We start from the raw sequence: 11,316 nt of genomic DNA on the forward strand, positions 1-11,316 counted from the left end.
TTCTCCACGGCACTCTCACCGAGACAGTTTACTGCTGCCAGCTGACTGGCTTCGCGGATCCTGCTCACCCCGACTTGGTCTGCAGCCTGCATAAGTCTTTGTACGGGCTGAAGCAGGCGCCCCGAGCTTGGTACAGCCGGTTCGCTTCTTTCCTGCTCTCGCCGGGGTTTGCCGAGGCCAAATCTGACACTTCCCTGTTCGTCTACCGTCGTGGCTCCGACACGGTGTACCTGTTATTATATGTCGATGACATTATTTTGACAGCTTCCAGCACGGAGATCCTACAACGGACAATTTCCACTCTTCAGCGGGAATTTGCAATGAAGGATCTGGGGCCTCTTCACCATTTTCTCGGCATCACTGTTGAGCGCCGTCCCGATGGGTTGTTCCTGCACCAGCGCACCTACACGCTCGACGTCCTCAAGCGTGCGGTCATGGCTGACTGCAAGCTGTGTTCGACTCCGGTGGACCTGAAGGCGAAGCTGGCTGCTGACTCCGGACCTCCGGTTTGGGACCCCTCCCAGTTCCGTAGCATTGCTGGGGCCCTGCAGTACTTGACCTTCACGCGGCCCGACATCGCCTACGCCGTGCAACAGGTCTGTCTGTATATGCACGACCCTCGGGAGTCCCATCTGGCGGCTATGAAGCGCATCCTGCGCTACCTTCGGGGCACGCTGGACTACGGGCTCCTTCTACGCCGCTCATGCTCCGCCGACCTCGTCGTCTACACTGATGCTGATTGGGCCGGTTGTCCCGATACACGCCGCTCGACTTCAGGCTATGCGGTGTTTCTGGGCGACAACCTGGTGTCCTGGTCCGCCAAGCGGCAGACTGTCGTCTCCCGTTCCAGTGCGGAGGCTGAGTACCGCGCTGTCGCTAACGGGGTGGCCGAGGCCACCTGGCTGCGCCAGCTACTACTGGAACTCCAAGCGCCTCTGTCGCAGTGCACGCTCGTCTACTGCGACAACATCAGTGCCGTGTACCTCTCCACCAACCCTGTTCAGCATCAACGCACCAAGCATGTCGAGATTGATCTTCACTTCATCCGGGAGAAGGTCGCCATCGGTCAAGTCCGTGTACTCCATGTCCCTACAACATCACAGTTCGCCGACGTGTTCACGAAGGGTCTCCCGTCCTCGGTGTTTGAGGAGTTTCATTCCAGTCTCAACATCTGCAGTGGCTGAGTTGTGACTGCGGGGGGGTGTTAGAAGATATGTTACTCGTATTATCATAGGGGTCCGGCCCATGTAGGGTTTTCCACCCCTATATATTGTAACCTCCGTTGATCAATAGAATTATCGAATCCCACGGCATCTCATTGTCTAACACTCCTCTACCCAATTTAAGGTTTCTTCCCTACTATACCTTGTTTTATTGTTGTCGTCATATGATTCCTTTATCTGCTCATGTGCATGTGTTGCAATGTTTTCTTCCCTGCTCATGTGCATGTGTGGTTGGTGGTTTGGCAGGACAGAGATAAGATGAGTCGACCACATGTCCCTAAGCGCATGAGAGTTGAGGCACCACGCACCGCAACGTTAGAGGACGTGCATCCTTACACCCTATGGGGTATGTGTGTCTCATTGTTCCACAAATTCCATGTGGAGGTGTTTGCTCCTGGTAGAAAGAGGCTCTACATTGTTTTGTTGGATCAGAAGGTAAAGCTTAAATGCATATTCAATTCTTGCTGCTGCACATAAAATTTTATTTTACTAAGATATCATATTGTTACAATATCTCATTTTGTCTGGAATAGGGTAAGAAAATGGCTGCTATTATAGAGGATAATGAGGTGGATCGTTTAGAGCCATTACTTGTTGAGGGGAAGGCATATTATGTGTGGCGCATGTCAGCAGAACCAGCTCAAAGAAATGTAGAGTTTATGCTAGCTGACAGTCCATTCGTGTGCCGTTTCACTTCGGTTACTATACTTAGTGAGATGAAAAATGTGAATGAGCAATGCATCCCTCTTTTTCCACCGTTTATACCTATTGACAGGTTCTGGGAGCATGCCTTTGGTAGTGATACATGTGTTGGTGAGTGCATCTAGATTTAATGTACGATAGATGTTATTGGCTGAGGTTCACAAAAGTTTTAATAATCGTTTCTCTTTTTAAATGGTAGATGTTATTGGCATGGCTATGTTCGTAAGTGGTATTGGGTTCAAAATAGACAACTTCTACAATTGAAGCATTCCAACAATAAACATTGTTCTTATGGATGGCAGGTCTGTATATATATATAGAGATTACAAAGTTTAATATTGGCATACCAAATTTTAGTTTCTAAAACATTCTTCGAAAATCCTAATTGCTTTTGTAGCTACAATATCATCAAATCGGTTGTATGGGATAGGCTATTCACTGCTAATATAATTACCTTGAAGAAAAGCGTTGATGAGCGTGCTATGTTGTTGCCACAATATTACGCCCAAAGAGCAATGGTAAGTTCACAAATGTTGTTATTCTATAATGATGCAAGAAATTAATCTGCGCTTAACATATTGTATTTGGTCCTTGTTTAATCAGATCGCAGCCTACACACTACTGACTTTAGTAGGATCTATTTTAATCCGGATATTGCAGCGACGCATGAGTTAAGGCAGAGGTAATTGTAAATAATTCTCTTTGCATCCTTGCGAGCAAACCGATGAGATCTGATTTATTTGATATATGCAAATAATTCTCTGCATGAGTCCAATAAGTCTTGCAACATTCTTCTAAAGTACATGAGATGACTAGGATCAATAATTCTTTGTAGGATCAATAATGAGCTGACTGCGCTGCCCTCTGCATGAGTCTGAAGTAGATGAATAAATGTACTCTTGGCAGAAGAGTACTTGGCACAAGAGGACTGTCTTTTGTGATGCTTTATAATGAGCTGAGTGGGCTGCCCTCTACACGAGTCGAAAGTAGATGAAGAAATGTACTCTTGGCAGAAGAGTACTTTGGACATGAGGACTGTCTTTTGTGATGTTTTAGGTGTTTAGAATGGAGAGTCTTTTCTCTCTAGGTGTTTTGGGCAGACTTTGGAGTGACTGCCTTCTGCAAAGGTGTGTCTTTTGAAACTTCAGTGAGGACTGTCATTAGTAATGTTTTAGGCAGCTTGGAGCATTTGGAGAAGTTCTTATTTATCATGTAGTCCTCATTTCTCAAGTGATTGTTCCTGTTGAATATCTTAAACTTTTTTTTTTGCTGTGGTGACTAGGCAGTATAATACTGCCTGGGTAATGTTAGCTGGGCTATCTTATTTGATATAGAGAGGGGTGTGGAGCCTCTATTCATCTTATAATGTTAGCTGGGCTATCTTATCCCTTCATTGATTCTTTAGAAAAATCTGTGTAAGTTCATCAAAATAAAGTCAGCTCTTTCAAAAAAAAAATGAGAACAAAGATTCTTGACCAATCGATTTCATCATCAGCGATGACTCATCAGCATTGAGCCTAACCTAGGATATCTGAAACTCTGAAAAAAATCTGTCAATGGACTCGAAATGCCTCACAATGATCACGCAAGACAAGAAAAAAATCATTCAAGAACTTGACTGCAGAGGATTTGTTATAATGGATCTGCATTCCCCTATTTGGCAGAGCATGGCCTCTTTCAATCACTGACAAAAGCAGTTTTGACAAAAAAAATTCAGAAACTGGTGGAGCTTTGTAGTCTTCTCTTGTAGAGAGAAGAATACTAATTGAGTTTCCATGTGACCAAGCTGGTCATGCTGACTATCACTACATGACCAACTTATCTCATCCTCCATTTCACATTTCAGCTTATCCTGTGCTGGACTAAGATCAACACTAACCCATATCCGAAGCCAATTAGGATGTTCATTATTATATATCAAAATACAGACAATGACCTAGATAGACATTCAGAAAGAGATGCAATTTTCTGAATTCCTGAATCTGTCTGAAGCTGCTTTCTTTTATCAAAAGAACTCATTAGGTCATGTAAGTGCATCCAAGAGGACTCTACTTCAGGTTTGGCAGCAGTAGTCTGCTCCTAATTAGAGGTGGTGACAAGTGCTGGGATGGGTTAGTTTGGCAGCAATACCTTCCTACACCGTACTGAGATGAAGATCTCAAATAAGATATAATAGAATTTATAGATGCCAGCAAATCCTCTCCGTAGCAAATAGCAAACACGTTCACGCTCACGCTCTGGCTCCTCGATGGCAGCACTGCAACACGCGCAGACATCCATTGGGCCGGGTAGACGGCAGCTATTCATTCGGCAACGAAACACGCAACGCCTTTTGACCCTCGAAACTTGCACGACGCCTCCACTCCCCAGGCAGGATAGCAACAGCCTCCTCTTCTTCCCAGCGTTTGCAGCTTGCCCACCACTGGTAGCTGCTCTCCTTCCCGGAACCTGCTCGCCCTCCACCAGCCTAGGAGCTTACGGTCGCCCGCACGGCTTGCTCCGACAGCCCAAGCCCCATGCACGAAGCCTCCTCCACTCGGGGACCGTTGCGACGAAGACACTCAGCGGCCAAAGCCGGTGGCTGCAGCGGCCGACGACGACAACAACACGGGACTGAAGCGGATCGAAGAAGGAAAACAGCTCGCCGCGGACACACTCGCCGTGCCAGTGGACACGAATCCGCAAGCCACAGGGGCAGCCTGCTACGGCTTGGCGGGCGCTCATATCACTGAATGCAATGTAAGTATTTAAATCCGCCCTCATCAGTTAATTAGATTTGGAACCCATGTAGAGAGCAATCGATCTGCCAATGCTTTGCACCATTCAGCAGCCAAGAAAAGGCCTGCTTTGCATGCCAATGCTTCAATCTCCTCTGCATCACTCCCCCCTGCAAAGTACTGCCAAGCCGTCAACTGAACTTGGCCTTGGCCATTTCGAATAACAACCCCAATTCCTGCTGGTGGAGGCAGCCATCTTCCTGGTACTTTGGATGTAGGCACTCTGTTCTTCCTAAGAGAGTTGCAGACTGCATGCTTGCCTTTCGGATCATAGGTGCTGTTGTGTCGGGCAGTACACCAGTTCCTCCCAATACCTGCACAGAAAATTCGGGCAGGACACAGTTCCTCCCAATACGTGTCTAGGATTAGTAAAGGGCTCTCAATGTAGTGACTGCTCCAACATCCTTTGCCTGAGCTCACCAGAACTGCAAACCATTGGAGAGAAGGGGCGCAAGCGGTACTGAATTCTGCCTCTGAAATATTGAGTGGAATCAATAGGCCATGAAGTACAAATGGTAGATTCATCCTGTCCCTTCAAATATATCCATCTAAATTGGAAGTGTCTTGTCCATCAACAAGTGTCTGAAAGGGTGCGAGTGCATCTCTGAACTTGTTAATCAACAAATATCTGAAAGGCTGCAAGCCTGCAAGTGCATCTCTGAACTTGTCCATCAACGAGTGTCTGAAAGGCTGCAAGTGCATCTCTGAAATTGTTAATCAATCTCCCCTATTTGCAGGACCATTCTGAAACCACAAGCACGAGTGTATCAAAATGAGATGCACATGTAACAGCAGCTAATTTAAAGCTTCTATTGGCAGCATTCTTTATTTCAAGCTTCTTGACATAATCATTGGTGTTCAGATGTTGGAAGAGGTGTGCACACTAAAAGTGGTGTCACGTTATAACAAACCTAAGAAGGTGCACACAAATAAGGTTGTCTCACAAGGTACTTATTTCTACGGATACTTAACTGGCATTTTCCTTATTCTACAAAGGTGCTCTAGTCCTTGATTGTGCAATGGTTTCGTTACAGATTATATTTGCACCAAAGAAGATAAAGATATTATTGAAAAAATTAAATCACAACCACTAAAGAAAGTTTTGGTGCACATCAATGGTGCATTTTTAACCAGAGAACTTCTGGAATGCCTCTTTCACAAAACTGCTCACGTGGATGGTGATGTAAGTACATCTATATAATCCCAATCGTGTTTCAAAATTTCCCTATAATCTAATCCGATCCTTATTTTTTGTGCTTGTAATAAACATAGGTAATAAGTGCATACATCAACCTTATTAGGGCTGAAGAGCATCTCCGGAACCGGAAAGGTGGAAAGGTATTCCTAGAGAATACATTCATCTCTAGCATTCTAAAGCGTGATGGTGGTATTGATGTGGAGCAAATAGATACTAAGCAAGATACCATTCAGAAAAGGGTGGATAATTATCTAAAGCATTATATGGTAAAATTTAATTTCTTACCTATGAATCTCTCTCCCTCTCTCTCTGTCTCATATACATGTACATCATTGGCTAATAATTTAGCGTTTGATTCAGATATTCATTCCAATAAACATAAAGATGCCGCACTGGTACCTAGCAGTAGTCAATGCTCAGGAACGCGAGATACATGTACTTGATTCGCTAAGTGGTGCAATGCACCGAGAAGATCTCAAAAAAATAGTAAGTTATTAAAAGTTTTGTACTCTATTTTATTATCTTATCTTTAACTAACTCTATGATTTTGTAGCTAATTGGGCTACAGAGACAAATAAGCATTGTTGCAGGACTGAAAGAGCTTAAAAACCACATGTGGAAGGACCTTCAAGTTGCAGAATGGCCTATTATAGAGAAAATCACAAGGCCAATGCAGACAGATGGGGACATTACATCATCATTAACATATTAATTACCTTTTCCTATTATAATTATTGTGTCGTCATGAAGTTCTTTTTACCCATGTAGCTCATCGTGCGGTTTGTTCATGATAAACTACATGGAATATTGGACAGGAACAGAGCTATCTGACAGTCTAACTCAGGTATATATCTTGTGTAGGAATGACAACATTTAATTATTCTCTTATCTGTATATATATCATCTGAACTGTAATCCTTATTACTACTGGGCAGGATGATATGAAAAACTTTAGACTAAAATTAATTGCCATTTTGTGGGACTCAGAACTAAATACAAGGAAAGGCTGCCTAGATTCTGAGCATGATAACAGTGAGAGAGGGAGTTCTGATGAAATTGAAATTATAGATAGGCCTGCCAAAATATGCAAAAGGAACAAATCAGATGTACTTTACACTAGCAGCACGACGATGAACGAAGAGGAGCTAATAGCCATGCTTCAAAACTATATCAAGTCAATGACTGATGCTAATACTTTGGAGTAAGATCCCTCTATTTAAATTACGTATGTATTTAAATTTGTGTATGCTTTTAGTAGTGTAACTAATTTTTATGTTATCATACCATAGGATTTTTAGGCAGAAATTAGCTTTCATCTTGCAAGAGACGAAAGCACGTGCTCTTTCCATTCGTAGCATACCGCTGGGAGAACAAGAGTTAAGGGATGAAATTTGGGAATATGTCATGTCAATTGATCATGATGAGGCTTTAAAGTGAGCTACAATTTTTCTATACTACATATGATTTTTTCTTAACAGTAATAAATCAGTTGTTTTGTTTCATCTCACTTAGGATGGAAGTGATTGTTTTACAGGAAAGAATGGGTGCTAAGCCCCAAGCCTTACCCGATTGCCTTAACTCTCAAGAAAATTCAAGAAACATTAAAGAAGGATAAATCGATGGATCCAGATTGTTTCAACCTAGCTGTACGGCACCTCGCTTGCCAAGAACTGCATATGTTGAAAGCAACGAACAAAATTGTGTCGAAGCACTACATGGACTTAAAGTTTTGCGTGAGTTATTTTAATATCATGTAATCATTGATGTTATCATTTTTCTAAGCCTTTAATGTTTTATTCTAGGATGCTTGTGCTTTTTCACGAGGTCTTATGTATCGTGTTAAGGTCGATGCTCAACAGCTAGCGAAACTGGTTCTTAGCTGGCCTTGGAGGAAGTATGATGTCTCAAAGTGCAGATTGGTAATGTCATGTACCTTTTCTATCTTTTATGCAATACTTTTCCCTATCCTCATGTCAACATTTTGGTTGCAGGTTCATATTCCATGCTTTAATTTCTTAACCGCCAAGTTCATATTGTACGGGCTAGACCTGAAGAATAGAGTTGTCTCTATATATGACCCGGCTCCTATAGATCCTGGGTTCAAGCAACATCCACTACGAAAGTATACACCAAAAATTCAGCGTCTTTCAAGTGTCCTAAATATGGTCATGAACGTTGCATGCACGGGGTGGAATGAGAATGTTTATCTATTGGATCATGTTATCCCAAATGGCGTCCAAGTAAACACAAATAGGTAATATTTTTCAAAAATTTATTGGAAACTTCTTTATACAACACAAATGTAATAGTTAATTCTTCCACAGTGAAATGTCTGGTTATTATGTGCTACTTTTCATGAGTGCATGGGATGGTGAAAGGATTCAGACACTATTTTGCATGGTGAGTATTTTGCATGGGCATTGATACATATGTTTTAGGATATGAATCATAATTGTTTTTGATGCATCTGTATGTATAATGTATGTACAGGATGCTTATGAACTAAGGAAGCGCTTCTTGGTACATCTATTGACATACAAGGAAAATCAATATGAGCACAACATACCTGAAGTTCTATGATATTATCTTAGACGCTACATTAGCCTCACAAATGGAAAAGCATGAATTGTTATAGCATTCTCTATCTAGGTGATTATTAGAAAATTGTATCAAAAGTTTAAGACATTTGGAATGTTGGATACACTTTTTTTCCACTATCTTTAATATGTATTTTGCTACTCAAATTTATGGCTTAGACAATGTATCTATTGTCATCTTATTTTGTTCCTCGCGACCATATTTATGGCTTAGACAATTTATAGCTTACTATATTTCTTTAAAATTATCTTATTTTGTTTAAAAATTAAGTGCCCGTAGCATCGCACGGGCCTTTACCTAGTTCACGTATAAAATGAAACCTTGTATCAATATGCTTGCTGCGCCCATGAAAGACAGGATTCTTCACTAAAGCAATGGTGGATTTGTTGTCGACGAACAGCTTGACTATCTTGGGCTCCTCTCCGGTCAGCTCTCCTAGCAGACTTCTAAGCCACAATTCCAGCCACCGGTGTGTTGTGACTAGCGTACAGAATTCCATGCCCATCCCGCTTCTGAATTGCAAATTGCAAATCGCAAGCGTCTGTTGGTATTGGTGCCATTGTTTGTTGTAAGAAAATGTGAAAAGAAGAAAATCAACTTCTTGCCCTAAAATAAATTCTCGAATTTTTTTTCTAGAGCTACTGGCCTTCATATCAACTTTGAGAAAAAGTACATTCCTTCCTATTTGTACCGATCCTATTTCTTGCCATCTTCTTGGCTTCCATTTTTCAGTGCCCGGTCTGCTCACCTCAGCCATATTTTGGCTTCCTCTATCCATCAACAAGCTCAGAATTGCTTACTTCCAACCCCTAATTGATAGCTCTGACAAATATCTTGTTGGATGGAAAGGTTATCTCCTAAGTCAGATGGGGCGAACCACCTTAGTTATCTCTGTCCTTTCTTCTCAAGCTGTCTATACCATGAGTTATCTCCTCCTTTTCAAAGGAACTACCGACTCCTTGATGAAAAAACCAACGTGCTTTTCTTTGGATGGGTGAGGAAAATTTTAGGGTAGGACAGTGTAAAGTGGCTTCAGAGGATGTCTGCTTACCGAAAGACAAAGGTGGGTTAGGAGTCCCTGACCTGGTTAAAAAGAATAAAAGCTTACTCAAGAAATCTTTTCACCTTTAGAGCCGGTGCATTCTAGCGCTCCTCAGTGATCCACGTAGCTAATTTTCTATCAGCCGTCAGATTAGTAGCTAACTTTCCATTAGCCATCGGATCCTATGCTAGGAGATGCCTGCATACTACTCGTAGCAGAGAAACTAAGAAAGAATCTGGAATGCCCAGCAGATAAAAAACTCATGCTAGATAGCAATAAACTTTTCGTACCATTAGCGGTCAGATCCTATGTTAGCAAATGGCTGCGCGGTCCACCAGAGAGAGAATCTACAATATTTCAGCATAGGAAAAAGTATCTCATGCTAGATCACATTAAAAGAATACTTGAAGTACAAAAAGAAGAGAACAAATCAAAGAAATATATTAAAATGCAGTTAAGCCTTGCATCGAATCTTCAAGCAACCAATCTACTTTTACAATACATGCACCCACAAATAAGGTACTGTTGCTCCAAACAAATCTATTAATTTGATAATCAAATTTGCAATGCATATTGGGCTATGTGCAATTTAGCATGTGTTTGGTTGAAGGGTTCAAGTGGGTTGGAATGGGTTGGACCCAGTTTTGGAGGTGTTTGGTTGGAAGAGTGGTGGTTTGGGTTCATCCTAAAAGAGAATATTCCCCTTAGATGCGTGTTATCTCCTCCCTCCAAAATGAAGGGATGAACTCGACCCCCTTCTCTCCGTCTCGTATTGAGTCCATCTACCGAGGGGCGGGCGACAGCGGCTGGAGCTGCGCAGCACGGGGGCGGGTGATGGCAAGTGGCGAAGCGCGACTGCAGCGGCCGGAGCTGCACAACCCAGCACGGGTGTGGCCACGGCGGCCGGAGCCGCACAACATGGGCACGAGCGATGGCGGGCGGCGAGGCGCGGCTGCGGTGGCCGGAGCTACGCAACCCAGCACAAGTGCAGGCCACGACGGCTGGAGCCGTGCAACACGTGAGCGGGTGGCAGCGGGAGGCGAGACGCGACCCAGGGCGGGGCGGGTGGTGATCGGAGCCACGCGGCACGGTGGGGAAAGGTGGGGGCAACGGCGGGCGGTGAGACGCAGCCGCAGCTGCCGGAGCTGCGCGGCATCGGTGAAACGAACCGGATTCCCAAATCGAGATTCCGACTCCCTGTATCATTGTGATAGTCTCTAGATCAAGCGCTATCATATACAGAACTCATTCCAATCATAATATCATAGTAATACTTGACATAAGGTCAACCACGGATTTAATTATTACATAAATCCATAAGATTTGTAGTACGGAATTCATTACAAGCCATTCGGCTAGAGCGAACAAGCAGAAAATGAAAAGCGGTAGCTAGACTTCTGGCCATCCTTCATCTTCTGGAACCTCCTCCACAGGCCACTTGAGCGTAGCATGGGCTTCAATCGTACCAACCGTCATCGTTGGGGTCGAACTCCGGATCGGATCCTGCATCGTACCAGGCTATCCCCAAGGTATGAGATATGTTCACGTCACCATCCGAATGCAAGCTTAAAAGTGGACTAAACTAAGAATATAACAAAAGTTTAAGGGATTAAGCTGGGGTTTCCTATGCATGCGCAACAACATTTATATATATAACTTCTTCCAACTCGAACTCGGGTCCTTCTGGCATTCTGGATTCCCGGTCCAACACACACTTTCCAAAACCACCAAGTCGATGCGAGGACTCCCTCTCCTCGCATCTCAACTGCCCCAGGC

General features: G+C 43.3%; 2 protein-coding genes across 3 annotated transcripts; both read left to right on the plus strand.

Moving 5' to 3' along the window:
* Positions 1 to 1,765: 1,765 nt before the first annotated feature.
* On the plus strand, positions 1,766 to 2,189 carry LOC112899181. Its single transcript, XM_025967541.1, has 2 exons — positions 1,766 to 2,036; positions 2,125 to 2,189. Exons 1-2 carry the CDS (start codon positions 1,766 to 1,768, stop codon positions 2,187 to 2,189), a joined length of 336 nt encoding a protein of 111 aa, XP_025823326.1.
* Positions 2,190 to 6,612: 4,423 nt separating this feature from the next.
* Positions 6,613 to 8,624, plus strand: LOC112901280. Of its 2 annotated transcripts, none has more exons than XM_025970156.1 (8): positions 6,613 to 6,744; positions 6,836 to 7,101; positions 7,190 to 7,333; positions 7,435 to 7,633; positions 7,703 to 7,819; positions 7,892 to 8,154; positions 8,225 to 8,300; positions 8,391 to 8,624. In XM_025970156.1, the coding sequence occupies exons 1-8, from the start codon at positions 6,688 to 6,690 to the stop codon at positions 8,478 to 8,480; spliced, it is 1,212 nt and encodes a 403-aa protein (XP_025825941.1). In that variant the 5' UTR covers positions 6,613 to 6,687; the 3' UTR covers positions 8,481 to 8,624. The 2 variants fall into 2 exon arrangements, with proteins under 2 accessions (XP_025825941.1, XP_025825942.1); XM_025970157.1 differs by having other exon boundaries at positions 6,619 to 6,744; positions 6,888 to 7,101.
* The last annotated feature ends 2,692 nt before the right edge of the window (positions 8,625 to 11,316 follow it).

This window comes from Panicum hallii, chromosome 7 (genome assembly GCF_002211085.1).
Source record: "Panicum hallii strain FIL2 chromosome 7, PHallii_v3.1, whole genome shotgun sequence".
NCBI lineage: Eukaryota > Viridiplantae > Streptophyta > Magnoliopsida > Poales > Poaceae > Panicum > Panicum hallii.